At 38.9% G+C, this 18,931-nt stretch overlaps 1 protein-coding gene across 4 annotated transcripts in view; it reads right to left on the bottom strand.

The window, feature by feature from the left end:
• Positions 1–876: 876 nt before the first annotated feature.
• Positions 877–18,931, bottom strand: part of Parp8 (poly(ADP-ribose) polymerase family member 8) — a 186,628-nt gene continuing 168,573 nt past the window's right edge. For all 4 annotated transcript variants that reach the window (XM_037209427.1, XM_037209428.1, XM_028885372.2 and 1 more), the window contains 5 exons: positions 18,776–18,845; positions 16,069–16,142; positions 14,866–14,935; positions 14,001–14,085; positions 877–5,281 (listed from right to left, as the gene is read on the bottom strand). In XM_037209427.1, the coding sequence (XP_037065322.1) occupies positions 5,179–5,281; positions 14,001–14,085; positions 14,866–14,935; positions 16,069–16,142; positions 18,776–18,845 (402 nt within the window). In that variant the 3' untranslated portion in view covers positions 877–5,178. The remainder of the gene's footprint in view (positions 5,282–14,000; positions 14,086–14,865; positions 14,936–16,068; positions 16,143–18,775; positions 18,846–18,931) is intronic.

Raw genomic sequence — 18,931 nt, 5'->3', positions numbered from 1 at the left:
CAAATATATTAAAGCTCTCCCATCCTTACACTGAACACCAACCTGCATATGGCAATGTTTTCAACTATTTCTAGAGGTAATGAAACCAACTCGACTAAATAGAAACCTGCTGTTTAAAAAGTTTCTCAATTATAAATGTACCACAAGCAAAAAATCATTTCATGAGGCGACTATAAACAGGTACTCATTACACTTTTGTGTTTAGAGGGCCATATTAATCTCTCATTCAATTAATAAGGCGGTTTACAAAAAGTGATGCTTTAAAATCTTGTGTGCTTGCTTCTGCAGTACATATGCTAAAAATCTTCTTGTAACTAAACATAGTGTCTCATGGTCAGTAATTCCAGCACTTAGGAGGCTGGGGCAGATGAACTTCTATAAATTCTGAGCCAGCCTGGGTTACATACTTGAGTCTTTGGCCAGCCTAGGTATAGGAGTGATACCCTGTCTCGCTCCCTTCCCATCCTCTCTCAAATAATTTTGCAGTGATTAATCTGTCTACAAAAAAAATAATCACTCAACTGAATTGCTTCTGATGATATTAAATACAGACACTGTGACAGAGCATATAAAATGTCTAAAAACCTCATTTCAACACTGTACTTGTGTATCAGAACTGGTGTAGAATCTGAAGCTGCAACAGCAGTCTCATGTTCAATTACACTCATTGCTACTATATTGGGAATAATGATAAGAGCTTTTTCCATTTATTTTCCCCCACCTTTTTTTTAAAAAAAAAATTTTAATCCAAAAGGGCAACATCATTTTTAGAGTTTGTTGAAATCATCCAATATGTAGTCCTTAGAAGCAAGATTTACCAACAAGAGTAATTAGGGTCTCCCCCAGGCTTTAACATAGTGCCCACATATACACTTGTTGAACAAATTCAGATTTATTGAAAGTCAACATTTACATTGGCTACAATGTTAGAACTATTACAAAGCAGGATAAAAGAGGCTGAAGTAGCAATAGAAAGCAAGTGCAATAAAAAGTGAATAGAGAAAATATTTGGCCTTAGTGATCTCTTGGCAGTATTTACAGTATGTACATAGTGTTAAATAGTGATAATAACTCTAAGGCACCAAAGGCTACATAGCAGGTTGCAATCCTATTCTGTGCACAAAAGTCAAGAAATTTATTGTAAAGGTTGTATAGTCAAAGAAACATAGGCATACCTTAACGTTTACATAAAGGAGTGGCTGCAGTTTTTAAAATCTCAAATGATACATTAAATATTGGGCAGATGAAAGAGATTGTTTTTACAACATTAAATTATGTTGACTATGTAAATAAGCACTGCTTCTTACTGACTGGCTGGTAAATGTGTAATGTAATCTATTCTTCAACAAAGCTTTTTCACACTCATGGATATGTTTTGTCTACAAACTACTTGAAACACTTTTGACCTACAAAAACTTAGTCTATATTTCATAGTGTGTACAAAATTCCCAAGAAAAATTTACTGGGCAATAATATACATGAAATTCATAGTGAGCTGACAAAAATTTAGTAGGCATTAATTGCCAAAATATTTGAATATTCAGGTTGTCATTCTGGCACAGCAGCTGCATTTATTTTGTTGTTTTGCTCTTTAAACTCTTTAGTGTGGCAACTGCTTGTGAGTCTTATGTGAATGGACATGAAACTGGCCCATAAAGAGAATGAACCTTGCAGTGAACTAATTAACTTCTAATTAAGCCACTCAAACCCTTCAAACAACTCGTTTCCGTGTTAACTATGTCATTAATCACTGAGACACAATTGCCTACGTGACAGAGTTGTGAAGCAGTTGGTAATATCTGTGTCTACCATGGTCTTAACTGTTGAATTATTTGATGACTTCCGTTTGTAAAACTGCTTTTGCTCCTTATTCTGAAAAGCAATTTGCCTTGACAAGCAGTCTCTCTTTAGTGCTGAGGTAGTGTTGGAATGAAGAATCCAGCAGGACAATAGACTATTATGTTTCTTTAATGTGCTTCAAATGCTACCGTGAAATCTTTATTTATTTGGGTGAGAGATGATCCAAGGTTGAGTGGCCCTTTAGGATATTAAATTACTATGTGATGAAAGTTGTGGATGAGTTTGTCCTGAATGATTTCTGAAATCACATGTCCTGGAGCAGGTTATGATTAATGAAATGTTATTATAGAAAGTACTGCTAAATTTCTTCAAGCGTTATTAATTTAAAAATTATATACTTCCGTATTCAATGCGTGCTTTCTTTCAGTAGAGGAGAGGAAAACTGGGAGATTTCTACTGCAAATTCTCAAAAATTTCTAAGCAGGAACATTCATAGCAATTTGAATTCATGTCCTACAGTAGTTCACAGCAACTCTAAGGATATGGCACTCTTAAAATTCAAGTTTAAATTTAAAATAATCTCCAAACCCAACATCTGACTGAGATTAACTAGCAGCATAACTCACCCCTGGGCACACCACATGGTGCACTCTGCAATACTGTATTATTTATGAATCATTACACTTTCCTCTCCTTAAATTTCCAGTTATTTCATCTCCTTTTTGCAGTGAAAGAGGCAGAATTCTTCCCAATGAAATGTTCCATAAAATCAGCAAAGCAGGAAAGACTGGACCCAACAGTAAGTGTCTTCATACTCTACTTCAAGAATGAAGTTTTCTTAGTGAAGTAATATCAAGTAGCAATGAAAGCAGAACTAGTGTTACTGGTATAAAAGGCAATGGATGGATTTCCAATGATTATTAAAATGCAACACTATCTCAAATGTCTAGAATCATCAAATCATAATATCAGAATGGGTGACTGAGCCATAGATGATAATGGTGTTTGAATCTCTTAAAGAACTGCTTGAGTTTTGGAAGTAGGATATTCACTTACTAATGGTATTAGTAGAAATTAGATCCTTAGAAATATAAGCATTTTCATTAGTATATCATAGCAGTCCCAATTTCAAAAGTTTAATAAAAGTTTTACCCTTTTTAGAATATGTGCTTATAAAAGTTCTGATGCAACTTGATGGTCATTATAAGACAGCTCATTTAATTGTCTTAAAAATGCCTATCACTACATTGTATTTAGTGGGTATTAAACTAACATTTACTTTTCTACTTGGATAGGCAAATTTTCTTGTACTCTTAAATTGGCAGTAGAAGTTTTTGATGCCAGTTTTCTCTCCTCTAAATCATCTCCTTTGAGTACAAGCATAGGTTACCCTTCAGATTCGAGTACTGCATTCTTTACAGATCACCCAACTACTAAGTAAAGCCATAACTGATCAGATTAGTGGCTTTGCAATTAGGCTAGGAGGCATTCTACAGCCTTTCTCGAGGTACCTTACCAATGGCCTAATAGGAGGTGATCCCAGGACATCCCCCCTTTTAAATTCAGGAATTACATCTTTATATTTGTATCTTATGTAGAATGTCCCACAAAATTATTTCTTTTTGTTGTTGTTGTTGCCTAGAAAATATCTCAAAATATTGTTACAGTGACTTCAGAGGTCTGCTAGAAAGAAGTAATGGTATTCGCATCCCACACATTGTCAAATACCTTGTCACTGATAGGTTCTACCAGGCTAACGTTACTCCATAGCTCAAGAGGCGCAAGTCAGAACAGAGTGATGCTCCTTTAAGCAGACACTACCAAATTCATTAGAATCTTAACCTCTTCAATTCTGTATTTTATAGAAGTGGTAGCATTTCAATTATTTACAATATAAGAAAAACAAATGATCGGTAAAATCTCCCTAAACTGTAACCCCTGACAACATGCATGGCCCACCTCTCACCTTTTATACCAAAGGAAATAAACATGCAAGTTATTATACCACACTTGCAAATGATGACGTATTTGTATTTTTTTTCTGTCTACATAAATTAAAATCAGATACGAGCCTTGATTCAGGGTTTAAATAGAGTGGCAGACTCACTAATTAAACTGCTTTCATGAATGGCCTGATTCCAATGACATCCATTGTGTAGCAAAATAAACACTGTCAGTTAAAACTTGAAATGCCTATGACTCTAAGACTCAAAGAAACAGGAAGGATTTGATGAGCACATGACTCTCGATAAAGAACTGCTGAAAGCTGGGGCGAGATTTCTCTATAAGCTTGTGTTCTTTTAATGTAAAAGAAGCTTCAAAGTTTATCTTCCTTCTCAATATGAAAAAAAATAGGCAGAGGTAGCAAATGAAAAATATAAAAATACAGATATGGTACAAATAAACTCCATTGGAAGAAATAAAAAATGTGCACTTTCTGTTTGTTAATTCTATGTCCCCTACCCCCTTTAAACTGCATGAGTAGGTAAATACAGATTTAAGACATCTGGAACATTGCTTTTCCCGAGCTGACTTTCAGATAACATTTTAAATTAGCTATATTAACCAATGGGATGTTTCTTCAAACTAACTGGGAAAAAATGGGTCTGCAAATATGTGTGTGTGTGTGTGTGTGTGTGTGTGTGTGTGTGTGTGTGTGTGTAAATGAACTATAGTAAATTTGGCTCATATCATGGTTTATGTTCAAATTTACTGCTTATTGTGATTTTTGTTCATTAGAACAGCATGGGGAAGCTATCCATCTGCTGTCAAAATACACATGTGATCATGCACACACAGGCATAATCACATATTCTGACACATGCAATCTACAGACAAATGTGTTGCATGACTTTTGGCATGGCACTGCCTCTGAAACTAACTGTTGTTTTATAATGAGAACAGGAATATCCCTCCCACAGCATTTGAATGCATGTGTGACTCATACTGAGCACATCACAAGACACTGTACTTATTGCAGACTGTCCGGTAGATTTAGAAGCCATTATAAAATGACCTCAATCCTATTTCAGTACCCTAAAATAGCAGTACATAATACCAAATGTCCAATTAAAGAATTTAATATAAAAATATCAGCACAAAACTGTTTTTTCAATCTGTTTATTGTGTATGCAACCCAAACTTGAGTTTAAGTGCTGTTTAATGTTTATTACTAGATTCCATAACCCTACAATTGGTAAATCTTATACCATTTTAGGTATTTAATGAAATATTTAGAAATACTAAGAAAAGAAAATCAGTATTCAAAGGGTTAATTTTGTTTATAATAACAATAAATTATTTTTTTATCATCTTCTTCAGTTCAAAATCCAGCTTTGAACCCGAGGAAGCTTTCCAATCCTGTTAAGCGGTGGGACTCTAGCCAGTAGCAGTCTGATTACCAATTACTCGGAGTATCTCTTTGTGAATGCCTCCTTCTTGCGTGTTGATATTAGCATCTCCCACCTGGCCGTCTTCATAGCTACAACAGAAGCAGAAACAGGAAACATGGACAAAAATGCCAGTGTGTGTATGGCTTCAAAATGCTGTTGGATCCCTAAAAAGTAACCCAAGGACACCAAAAAACACAGGCTAATTTTTTTTAGTAGTATCTAATGTTATGTTCAAGATGAAACTCGGCATAGTTGGTTCTTTTATGCCATGCCTTAATTTATTCCCTTCCCTCCACTTGGATGTGAATAAGTGCTTCATCCCACACAGAACACTGCCGGACTGGTAGGGACACCCCAGTATCCTTTTCCCAACAGCTGCTATGACAGCAACTGCAAAACACTCCACCCCTTCACCTTTCTTGGGGTCTGGACATCTTCACTCCACTGGTGTCTCAGCTGTCCCCTCCCAGCTGGTTGTACTGGCTTCCCAGTCTAACCCTACTTCCTTGCCATTCCCGCCACCTAACTAGTGCTTTGCAAGGAAAACTCGTTTTCCGTCTTAACCGGCAACTTGTTCTCTTTCATCTGTCATATATTTTTATGTATACTGGTGCTTCGCATAAGACTGCAGGCCTGCTAAGTTCAGCCTAGCAGAGAAAGTGAACACACGATCCTAAAGGACCGCAATTGCTCAGTGCTTGAGAAAGAAATAATTACATCCTAGATAATTCATTTTCTCAAATAAGCTGACTTAGGCAATAAGAATTTCCAAAGAGCAAATTTTCAAACTCGAAATGATAATATTCAGAGTGAAATATGTGATGAATTAATCCTGTGACATAAAAACAGCTTCAAGAAAGAAGCCACAGGGAAGCGGTAATTACTTCAAAATAGATAACCAGGGGCATAAGCACAGTGTCTCGGAGATTAATGCACACCTCTGTCTTCTCCTCACCATACTTAAATTCTCCCGAGACGGCATGAGGTGGGAAAATAAAACACTGACACACAGAACAGGACCTTAGCTCATTACATAATCCACTGCTTAAACAGCAAGTGATGAGTCCACTTGAATTCAGTCCAAGGCTGGGCTTGGTCTAGGATATTGATAGACTTGGTTAAGTCTTACCATACAATTTTACTATTTTAGATACAACTTGCCCTGTTTCCTCCATCCCCTTGTTGTAATAGTACTGTACAATGGGAACTCTTAAAATGCACGGTACATAGTCCAAACACTAATATTCTCTCAGGAAGTCAAACAGTAAATGCCACACTGGGAATTGGGAAATATGGGGACTGGTGCGATGGCTAAGCAGTCAGAGCATTTGCTGCTCTTGCACAAGACTCAGGTTTGGCTCCCAGTGTCCACATCAAGTGGCTCACGACCACCTATGTATAACTTGACTTCCAGGAAATGTGACACCCTCTGGCCTGTGAAGACACCTACATGCACATGGTACACATAAACTCATACATGCACATACATATACACATATATAAAATAAAAAAATATATTTTTAAAAGGAATTAGAAAATGTGTTACAGTTGCTGTGGGATGTTCTGTATGTCCTGTGGGAGCCCTTCTTGGGTTCTTTGTGCGTTACCAGCAGGTCCGCATAGAGGATGATTAGGACCATGGGCCTGAGTGCAGGTGTCTGAGATGGTCTGCACTTGGCTGTGCTGGGGGATGGTCTGTATGTCAAGTTGTTCTGATTGATCAATAAATAAAACCTGATCGGCTGTGGCTAGGCAGGAAGGATAGGCGGGACTAACAGAGAGGAGAAATAAAAGGACAGGAAGGCAGAAGGCCAGACTGCCAGATGCGCCAGCACAAGAAGCATGTGAAGATGCTGGTAAGCCACGAGCCACGTGCAAGGTATAGATGTATGGAAATGGATTAATTTAAGCTGTAAGAAAAGTTAGCAAGAAGCCTGCCACGGCCATACAGTTTGTATGCAATATAAGTCTCTGTGTTTACTTGGTTGGGTCTGAGCGGCTGTGGGACTGGCGGGTGACAGAGATTTGTCCTGACTGTGGGCAAGGCAGGAAAACTCTAGCAACATACAGTTGTTCAAACTAAATCAGATGTTTAGAGGCAGATTATATAAAGATATCCTTTAAGCAAAACCTATTATCCTACAATTAAGAAAAGGAAGAGGATTAACAGAAGATGGAGGGGGACAAGAAAGTGTAAGGGATGGAATACAATTAAAATGCATTATGTACACGTATGAAATGTCATAATAAAATCTGTTATGCTAATAGAAACACTAAAAAACCATAGTAACCTGGTTTTTCTATGAACACAATGATATGTCCATATTTGTTAAAAGGAGGAGGCAGGTTGCCTGGCACGGCACATAGGCAGACTTTTACCAAGGCAGACTAATTTTCCATGATTTGAATCTGAAGAGTATGAGGCCAAGAGAAAGAGAGTGGAATGGACACAGAGAAAACCATCCTGCCAGGAGAGAGAAGGCAGAGTGGCAGGTCTCAACTTTGCCTGTGGCTGCGACTTTCCAACTTTAGATTACTGCTTCCACAGAATTTAAAACTGTCTCATCCAGGTTGGCTTCTTCTCTCTTACAGCTTTGATACATTCCTGACACCTACTGCATTCTATGCAATCTGGACTTTCACTGAATAAGACATGCTTAGCCCAACTGATAACTGACGTGCAGCTTACACGCTATTATTTCTGCTCTGCACAAGGCGAAATGGACCTGTAAATAGGATTTGTCTGTAAATCATTATAATCATTTCTTGTTTTTTGGCTCAACTGTCAACATTTCCCCTCCTGACCTTAATGTTCTACTTAAGTCATGAAAATTCTGCCTGAGCCTCAGGTGATGCCCTCAAATGATGTTATCTCCTCTGAGTAAAATATGTAACATATAGCTCATCACTCTATTGCTTGCTCACTCTCTCTCTCTCTCTCTCTCTCTCTCTCTCTCTCTCTCTCTCTCTCTCTCTCAGCTACATTGTTTCATTCCTGAGCTAGCTAGCTTCTGATTATTATTTTGAATATCTTTGCCTCTTCTTCCTCAGTCTCTCAGCTCAATGATTTCCAGCACAAAGTGGATTCCAGTTCCTTTTCTCCTAGATATATCAAACTCCCTCAACTCTTTCAGCCTCTCCCAAATTTTAACTACTGTCCATACTCTGATTCCTAGAATTTCATCACCATACTTCCAATCCTTGCATCTTTTTCTGATATAGTTTTCCACAGACATCACTGATGTAATGCATTTAAAACACTGTAGTCACATATAATCTCTTCATTGAAATAGATCACTATTTTGCAGATGCTTTTAAACAATAAGTATACTACCTGCTTCTGTGTAAGACATTTGTGATGTGAGTGCCCATACACAAAGAGAACTTCACAAGAGGAGGAAACAGAAAGATAGTAGGTAGGTATATATATATATATATAAATAGATAGATAGATAGATAGATAGATAGATAGATAGATAGATAGAGATGGATGGATGGATGGATGGATGGATGGATGGATGGATGGATGGATGGATAATCCCACAGTGGCGAGCGAGGCAGGGGTGAGGCAGTATGGGAACATAGAGACAGTGTGCAACTCTAAAAGTGAATTCAGATGTGACTTCTGACAAGGAAGCTAGAGAAGGTGGAAAACACTAAGGTTTACTTTGAAGAAAAGGGACTGGAAATGTAGCTATGGGTTTGAGCATTTGCTTAGCATGCAATTGTCTTAGGGCTTCAAGAGCAGAATGATGTTTCTCCCTTTTCTGTCTTAAATTTCTGCATCTCAAACCTGAATCGTCAGTGTAAAAAACACAATAGTTAATATATCTGTCACTGTACAACATTGGTTTTGAGAGCAATGAAATTAGAAGCAAGGGGAACAAGTAGCTTTCTGACGAATTCTGTGGGAGACAGTGATAGATCTATAGCATTACAAGTATTGACAGGAAAAACGGTAAAAAGACAAAACCTAGGAGCAGGTGAATACAGCGAAGAAGGGAAAGGCCACAGAAAACCACAGCTCAGCTTTTTGTGTCTGATAAATGAAAATCTGCATAGATAAGAGACATTGAGGTGCTACAAAGGGGATTTTAAATAATGGGTTCCACTTGGTATACATTGATTTTTTAAGGTATTGTAGGATGTTTGAGAGTAAATAGTCATTGAGCAGTTAAAGTGCAGGCCCTCACTCTCTCCTACCAGACAAACACTGGGTACCAAAGTCAAAAGGACACACATACATGGTAAGTGCTGCCAAGATGGAGAGCAAGAGAGAAGGCCATGCAGAAAAAAACAGATAATACAACAGAAATATGCCCTGCTCATTGCCTGGTTCCCACAAAGCAGAAGCACCAAGAAGCCTCTGGAAGGAGGGAAACATGAAGGAAGACTTGGACGAGGAGTGAGAATTAGATACACTGGTGCGAGAGGGCCAAGGACAGAACCTAAAGAACAGAACCTCCACCGTGAGGAGCACAGCACAAGGTTGGGGGTGTGAAGCTTGCCCCCTCCCCCCAAGGTACGAAAGCAGCTGCACGCCACCTCCCCTACCCTTACAGCACGAGTGCCCAGAGGGTGAAGAGATCAGGGTGTGAGGCACTGAGACTCTCACGGTAAGCGGCGGCTGCCATGGACTCTAAGAAACTGCCAGGGCAGCTTACAGCTTGGAAAGTGATCTGGCTGGAGACCGACTGGGTTTAGGATACTTTAGAGACGGAGCAGAGTTCCTCGACTCTATCAGTATTTATGACGCACACAGGGATGCCTTCACTGGCAAAGGCGGTGTTCTGTCTTCTAATTTTGTAAGCAAATTGTTTCTTGTGGATGTCTCAAGTTGAACTGTGGAGGTCTACAAACTCATAACTAAAGAGGATGTTTATTTTACCTGATGGTCATTATAAATTTCATATTTTATACATTCCTCTTGTATGTGCCAAAAGCATTTCAAACTTTTTAAAACTATATCAAAACCATATATAATCCCTGCACTCGGGAAGCTGAGGCAGGAGGATCATGGCTGAGTTTAAGGGCACCATGGATTACACAGTGAGACCCTGTCTCATGTAAGAAAAAAAGTTACTGACTGTACATCAGATACAAAGTGGTTCCGGGATGTGGGGCAGAAAAAAGACAAGAGAAGGAAACTTTGCTCCAAGGCTTTTATTCAATCTGAAGATAAATGAGCTAAATTTTAAGAGTAAGTTCTGTCATGAGCCACAGGAACACCAAGACACCATGGTCTTCTAGCCCAATTTTCTAGAAATGTTATGGAAGTGGAGATAGTGGAGCTACACCTTAGAAGGCAAAATGGACTAAAGAGGAAATCCTGAATTTATGCAGGACTGAGATCTGCTTGGTCCAAGGACGTGGCATGTCTGGCTCATTTTCTGCAGAGAAAATGTTTTATGGGATCTTTACCACCGTTGTGCGTGTGAACTTGCTAAAATGTTTTCAGAAACAGGAGTGGGTACATACACTGCATTTATTTACTAATCACAGTACATGGATCATTCCCAGACAGCTCCACCTCGGGATGCAGAAAGCATCAGAGTACCAAGCACAGGCTCTCATTACCAGAGCAGTAGGATTTGCCATCTTGCTCCAAATCTTTCTTGGTCCCCACACAGCTTAAAAAGAGGGCCTCCTCCCACCCTTCATGGCCATTTCCTGTGCAGTGATGGAACCTGGGGGAGCCCACACCTGGCCATCTGTCAGATCAACTAACCACCCTTGATTTTATTATTTTATCCTACTTATGAAAAATTACAATAGTAAATTTCCCTCTCTATCTCTAAAAACCCACTTGGTCATTATGAGATAACCTACTAGTTCTAGCACAGTACAGATTTATTACCCCAAAACTCAGAGGACTGAAGTAGGATGATTGCTGGGAGCCTGAGACCAGCCTGTGCTATACAGTGAGTGAGATTCATGACTGAGAAAAAAAAAAAAGGAAAAACGAGAGGATGACACTCACTGAGTGTACCCCAACATAAGGAAAGAAGAGAGGATGACACTCACTGAGTGTGCCCTAATGTAAGGAAAGAAGACAGGATGACACTCACTGAGTGTGCCCTAACGTTCTGTGTGTTTGGTCTTTGCTTCAGCCCATCCTATGGCCCCTTTGAAGTCAGCTCTCTCATTTCTACATGTAACAGGTCTCAGTGTGCTTGCACACGTGTCCACGGTTGGTGGGAAATCAAGCTTTACAGTTTTTACAACTAGACATGGGCTGGGATCTGGTCATAACATCTGAATGTCTACATTTTGCCTATAATATTTATTCTTAGTTGATTCATTCAGGGATTTCCTAAATAACAGTTTTCAAACTTCTACCAAAAGCAGTCCAGTCCTTTCGGTTTTATTTTAATATGTCGTTACACACCCGTCTGTTCCCTAGAGTGTCCCTTGTTACACACCAATCTGTTCCCTTGAGTGTCCCTTGTTACACACCAGTCTATTCCCTAGTGTCCTTTGTTCCACACCAGTCTGTTCCCTAGAGTGTCCTTTGTTACACACTCGTCTGTTCCCTAGAGTGTCCCTTTTTCTCTTCTGTGTTGCTGAGATGCTGGCGAGATGAGATGCTGGAGTGCTTTTTTTTTTTTTTTAATAAGACACCAAATGACTATATTGTGATCACCATAGTTCTGGGAAATCGGAGTAGCATGGAAATTGTCTTAATTTTCAGCATTTTCATCTACTCCTTTTAAGAAATGCATATTAACTTGCATCCTCATCATGAGGCAAAGCTCCTAACATCAGTGACCACACAATGTAAAAAAAAAAAAAAAAAAACCAAACATACAAAAAACATAAAAAAATAAAAATAACAGAGACTAAGTTTTTGCCTAATGGTTGATTTCATTCTCATCAGCTTACTCTTTTCCTAGAAGCTACACTCCTAAGGGAGGCACATCACAAGGACCCTGTGGTTGTGTCCTATATAAAGGAAGAGACTAAAAGCTGTAATTAGAAGTACAATAATGACTGAATACATTCTCTCTCTGGTGTGTTCTGATTTTATCAGTCTTACCTAATGAGTCTCGTTTACTGAAGGTACAAAGAAAAAGCATGACATCTCATTTGTGTTTACAAAGCAATCAAAATTATCTTAATGAAAACTCCCCTTTGTATTATTTTGAAAGCATCTGGGTACACTGGGTTCATCAGATGGTTTTCTACTCTCTATTCACTTCTATGGAGACCAGGCACTCTCTTCTCCCATAATTAGTCCCTTATACATGTTTTATGTATTGCTTAAGAAAATATTAAAAAAAGACTTATTGGAAATTGAACTATTTAGGTATATAAGGCTATTATGTTCAATAAATCTGTATTTTTGTAAGCTAAAAAAAAAAAATAAGAGTTAATCAGCACCAACAAGCACCTGGAGTTCGAGAGTCTTTTTATGCGAGACCAAGATCTGAAAGACCCAGACCAATAAGGTAATTTTGTAATTGCTTTCCAGAAGGCCAAACTTCTAGGAATGGATAATAATCAACTAGCCAAGAAAAAGAGACAAGTTTTTCAGGAGCTTTGCAGCAGAGACCTACACTGGCTTCACTGAATCTCAGAAAAATCTTATAAGGGGATGCACACCGACAGCTTCCCCAGCAGCTTCCCACAGGTGGGTCCTCAGAGTCCTTCTCTGACGTCATTCAGCCCTCAGAGGTTGACCTGCATGGACTTCAGCCTTGTGCTCGGCTGGCCTCCACTTTGAGCAGGGTTTGGTCAGGTGGATTTGGGCAGGACTGCCTCCTGTCTCAGCCGCCTGGACCTGAGGCTGTGTAACAATCCTACTGCTATGGAATCCTGATGCCCCACAGCTACACCTCTGCAAATCGTCTAATTGCGGGTAATGAAAGGACCATGTTCTTTGTGAGCCATCTGCCTGCTGTTGAGAATAACCGATACAGGTAGGCATACTGTCCTCATTTTGCTGACAAAGCTTTCAGGGGTTATGCAACTTGCTGATTGTTCTTCCTAATTTCTGTTGAGTTGGAATTCAAACAACCTGATAAAAACAGGAGTCCCAGCTGCCATACCCACTGCTGTGAAACCAATAGCCGGTAAGTAAATGCCATAAGAAAATGACAGCTTCCATAGAATCTGTCACAGTGAACAAGCTGGCCACATGCTGAAGGATAAACACAAAACACAAAGCGTTCTGTGGACCTACAATAGACTGTACCAGTTTGGATGCCATCCCTTTGACATGCTTATACAATAACCCAGATCACTTTTTCACCTTGTTTTTTTAGAAACTTCACGAACTACAAAACCAATAACTCAGTTCTTTCCAGCAATCCTTTGTGTGCCAGGTCAGGGAAGAGGTACAGCCAGACAGGGGAAATGGGGCTGCAGGGGCAGAGACGGAATGAAATGTCAGACTGGCTTACTGCAGCTGTTGATTTGGAATGAAAACAACGCTTTTCTTTCTACTTGTGTGCCAACACATACGCAGACCAGCATACAGTGCCTTGCCAGCACATATTATAGGAAACGTACATCAATTTTTATAGAATATTTTCATTACTGCTTTCTCTGTCCCCAGTTGTAAATTAGTTCACTATTAAGGATATATGGATGGTTAGAAATCATGTTTTCCTTTAGTTCTTCCAAATTAACAGCGTGTAACCATCACTTTCCTAAACAAGCTTATTGAAATGGAACAATCATTAGACTCATGAGGGTTTCAATTACTTGTTTGTTATATTTGGCAGCTAAAGTGAACAAATAACGCTGAAGTCACTGTTTTATTTATAGAAAAATAAGTAATGCACAAATGTGATCCTTTAGACTTACACAAAAAAGAATCGTGTACAGACATGATCCGTGTTTGGGACAACCCATATCTCTCCATGTTTGTGCAGGTCAGGTGACGTGATCACTGTAAGTGGAGATAAAATTAAAGAGCAATTTAATTCTAAGGGAATAGAAATCCATTATTAGTAACTACCTTCCTTCTCTCTGAAATCTAAAAGCAAAAATAGCTGTCCAAATGAATATAACCATGCCAGTCATCAATAAATGTAAATAAATTTTAAAAAAGGCCACTTCACAACTAAAGAAATCATTTGACTATCATCAGAAACACACAGGTCCTGACGTGATGCTAACAGCAAGTTACTGTCACACGTAACACTCAGGTGTTGAAAACTTGAGACAGACACTGGTGGCCGTGGACAGTTACAGCACAAAGAAAAGTGACTTGTAGCCAGTCAGATTTCAGAACAAGAATGAAGAATATGATCTCGAAAACCACCTCTCAGTCTGTCTACACTGAGATCAGAACGAAATTCCTTCACTGGAGGAAGGGAAAAGGCTATTACGTTATCTTTACAGTGCTTGGCTCATTCAAGGTTTTCATTATCACACACACACACACAGTCTAGCCCCTTCTTAAAGAGGAAACAGCACAGTAACCAGCAAGAACTGCACTCTCTGCAAGTTGCGTTATATTCAGGAAATCTACCAGAAAAAAAACAGTGCTGTTTGAACCCACAACCACTCTGCACTTTGGTTTTAACCTCTGCAATCCAACAGGGCTCATTTCCCACAGTGCCCACTGAGATGGTCTTAAGGAACAATTCACTAGTCCACCACAAGCACTCTGTAAATACCTTCAGTTCGGAAATGAAAAGCCAGGATGTAAGGCCCAGGCACTCACCTTCACATAAGGCTATGCATTTCAAGTTACGGCTTTGCAGGAACTGGGATTGCTGTCCCTTTTTCTGAGACTAAATCATAAAACAATTTAAAAATTACAGTAAAAATGGGATACTCCAGTAAACATCAACAATAAGTGTTTGTCATTAAAAAGCAAGAGTAACTAAGACTGTTGCAGAGGCTATCCACCAATATCTATGTATTCTTTTAATATCCATCTGTTTTTGTTGCATTCTTTAGTTTACGTAAATATAATCACTATCAAATTACTTATAAAGCCAGTGAAGTGAAACAAGGGTAAAATAGAGCTCAGTGATCTCAGAACATACAACTAGAATTCAAAGTTAGGTTAACTGATGAGGCTGGCAAGTTTCCATCAAGGCAAACAGAATGAAACTTGCATGATCTTTTCAAACATTAAACCCAACCACCCCAGATTATGCAACCATCAAAACCAACCCACATTTATAGCAACATTTACTGAGTCACAGAGATTTCAAAAGCATCTCATGCAGAAGCTGAGTTTCCATTCAGATATTGATGGGCTAAGTTCATCATTCATCTGATGGGTTTTAGTTTGCCCGGGGTAGTCTTATTTTCTCTATAAGAGCCTGAGATTTGCCCTCACTCTGTCCGGAAAGTTCTTTCTCTCAGAGTCACATGGCTCATGACCTCTCCATCTCCAATACTATACTCAAAGGTTATCTGCTCAGAGTGTTTTCTCCTGACCACATCATTCACTCCAGTATCAGCTCCCACACTATAGCATTATTAAATATTTCTTACTGTGAGGTATCTTTCTTTGTCACTTAGTAGTCTGTCGCTCTAAGCATGCTGGTAGTGTTTATGCATTCCCAGTAGAACAAGAATAGTAATCTGGTTTTAGTTCCTGGATTGTAGGATAGACTCTGGTAATACAATGGGAGACCAGGATATGTATGCATGCGTGCGTGCGTGCGTGCGTGCGTGTGTGTGTGCACGTGCACATGCACATGTACATGCATGCATATGCATACTCATGAATGTATGTTATTACCCACAAGCTATGTGGTCTTTGCATTTAGAGTGAGTTTGAATCTTGATGAGAAATGACCACTTAATGTAATTATTTTGCCTTAATAATCCTGAGTATTTATCGACATCCTGCTGTCTAATGAGGCGGCAATTCACTAATCATATGCAGTCTCATGAGCGGCCACAGCACCTGTGATGCGTTGCTGCTTTTACTACTTGAAGCTGGCTCGTCCTTGGTCGACACCTTCTGCTTCTTGTTCATCCCTGAAAGAACACCAGCACAATAGGAACTCAGGGATACAGCTGAATGAAGCAACTGAAAGCACAATCCACCTACGTCAAACGTGGTACTGTGGCCAGAAGCAGAATCACATCAAGCCAGAGACAGTTATAACAGGCTCACCAGGGAACAGCTGCTTGTGCCCCAGACCCTGGAGTGAATTGTCTGCAGGTCTGGGAAATCTCAGAAGAGTTAAGGGAGTAGGAATCTCTGTTCATTCTTGGCATTAAAAATGGGGATAGAAAATTCTCTGGTATACACTAGAATTAGAAAATTCTGAAAAGTTGATTTAAAAATGTTTAGTTAATTAGAATTAATTTTCACCCTTATTGTCTGCTGAGTACAGGAAAAGATAAGAGAGGGAAATGCAGACAGGAACAAAGAGGTATTTCACCATGGTGTTGTAAACTACCAATATATACTCACTTCTCTGTAGAATTACAATGTTTCTAACTCAAAGAACTCTATGTTCTTTTGCCTATGCTAAATCATAAATCTTAGCTCTTGCTCTATTAAAGTCATAATATGATATCCTATTGTGAAAGATTTTAGAAAAACCGAACCAATATATTTCACTGTAGAATATGCAGAACTAAATCAGTGAGAGTGCACAATGTACAATCATACCAGAAACTAAAAAAATTCTTTCATTTCAATAAAAATCTTGGTGGTAGAGGCAATGATGCTCAACAGTTTGCAAAGTATGGTCCTGGCAGAGCCCTGCATGCAGGGCTGTTCCACTGTCTGGGCTCTGTGTTTTCAACCCTCAAAAGCAAACACAACATCATCTATTTCTGGAGATTTTTACACCTCTGCCCCCTGCCACAATCTAGGCTATGAAGAGAACCCAGGGCCTCTATTACCAAGCTACATTCCAAGTCCCTGATTCCTACTTTTAAAAGTATATGAAAAGCCCTTCAGATTCTGATAAATGGTATGGACTCTCTCCAAGATAAATACACACACACAGACAGACTTTCACATCCATTCAGTCTGTCTGTACCTAATCCTCCTCCCAACTCTTTCCATGAATCCATCTAAGGAATAGTTATACTAGCATAAGGGGTAGTGTTTGAGTTTTGTTGTCATTTTTATTATCTATGCTGATGATGCAGTGTTTTTCTAAAAAAAAATTAACTTTTTTTCTTGTACTATTCTAAGTTTGATTTTAATTATTTTACATGACCTATCTTAGTGCTTTTTTTCCTTCTTATTTTTATTGTTAGTGTTCTGTTCTGTTGATATCTTACTATAACAGTACTTCCTAACTTACATGCTCTGTTACAGTGTAACCTGTCATTCCGTCATCAACAGGTATCAACAGAGACAGTGGAAAGCCTTGTAATGGCTTTGACTATGTGTACGGGCAGCTGCCAACGCCATGTGACTTAAGAAACAAGATCAGCAGTGCTCACACAAAAGCTGCCTGATGCTATTAGCACTCTGGAAAAGTTTAGGTTCAATGCTCTCGGGTTCACCAAATTCCATCAGCTACAACCAGGGACTTGGGTGTCAGTTCCTGCTAATTCCCACCTACCAAGTGTCTGGCCTGAAGTCAGGCTATCTTAGACCATCAGAACAACCCATCCACCAACTGTGTGCTACAAAGTGGATGCTTTGAGACAAAGAAAATCACATGACAAACAGATTCACTAGACTCCTGATCTAAAGACTCTGGACATAATGAAGCAATTGCTTTCCCTTATATTTAAGTCAACGTGTTATACAACAGTAGTTACGTGGTAACATCTACACCTATTCTGACTACTTAAGATTCTTCATTTATAATTCTAGTTCCATTTTTTTTTGCTATTTTGTAATCCTCTAAAATTGTACATATTCTTTCCATCAGCTTTTTATTGTCTTTTCTATCATGATATTTCTAAGTAAGATCTATTTATAAGTATTCCAATTTTACTTCACCACTAAAAAGTGACTCTTTGTAGTGAATTTGCATGAACCCTGGTTAATGAATGGACAGATGGGCCAGGTTAATTGTCTCCTAGTTTATAGACTTGTCTAAGTATCATTTCTTGCAACGTGGAGATACTAAGATTTAGCATTCAGGAACCATGTGTACAACATCCCCTGGAAGAACTGTGCAGTGTGTTCATGCAACACACACACTTACACACACACACACACACACACACACACACACACACACACACGTGCATGTGCACACATGCACGCACACGCGCACACTACTGCCATAGAAGCAGTTAAAGGTGAAAGGAAAATGCATTAAATACTAAGATTTTAGGACAAAAGAGAAATTGTCATTTGCTTTTTTAAAAACTCTGTGTTATTTGAATCTGTTTACAAAGTATTTATTACCTTATAGTTAAAATTTTAAAAATGCAAAGGCATACTAATCATAAGTTCCACTGCCCAAGGAATTTTTCAATGCCAATAAATGAGACATCATTCTTTGCATGTTTTATATTTCATAGGCTCTGTACAGTATATGCTTTCAGTTTACCTCCAACATCCCCATCTCATTACAATATTAGCAAGAAATGATGACTAGTGTTAAATGGATTTAATATAAATATATCTAATCTATTCCAGTCATGAAAGTGGTAACATTGAGATTAGAAGTGACACATGGAATTACCTGAGTAACCAAACGATATGCTTGACATTGGACTAAGATAGATCCCACTCCCATACATCGCACCGTGGAGCTATTTCAGACACAACAGAGAGAAAGATGTCAGTCAATGGTCTGAATTAACAGCATACAGAAGAGAGTAACTGGTTTCATGTTGGA

The sequence above is a fragment of the Peromyscus leucopus genome, chromosome 11 (assembly GCF_004664715.2).
Source record: "Peromyscus leucopus breed LL Stock chromosome 11, UCI_PerLeu_2.1, whole genome shotgun sequence".
In the NCBI taxonomy this organism is placed as follows: domain Eukaryota; kingdom Metazoa; phylum Chordata; class Mammalia; order Rodentia; family Cricetidae; genus Peromyscus; species Peromyscus leucopus.
The sequence above is the reverse complement of the archived record's forward strand: the minus strand, read 5'-3'. Positions and strand labels throughout refer to the sequence as shown.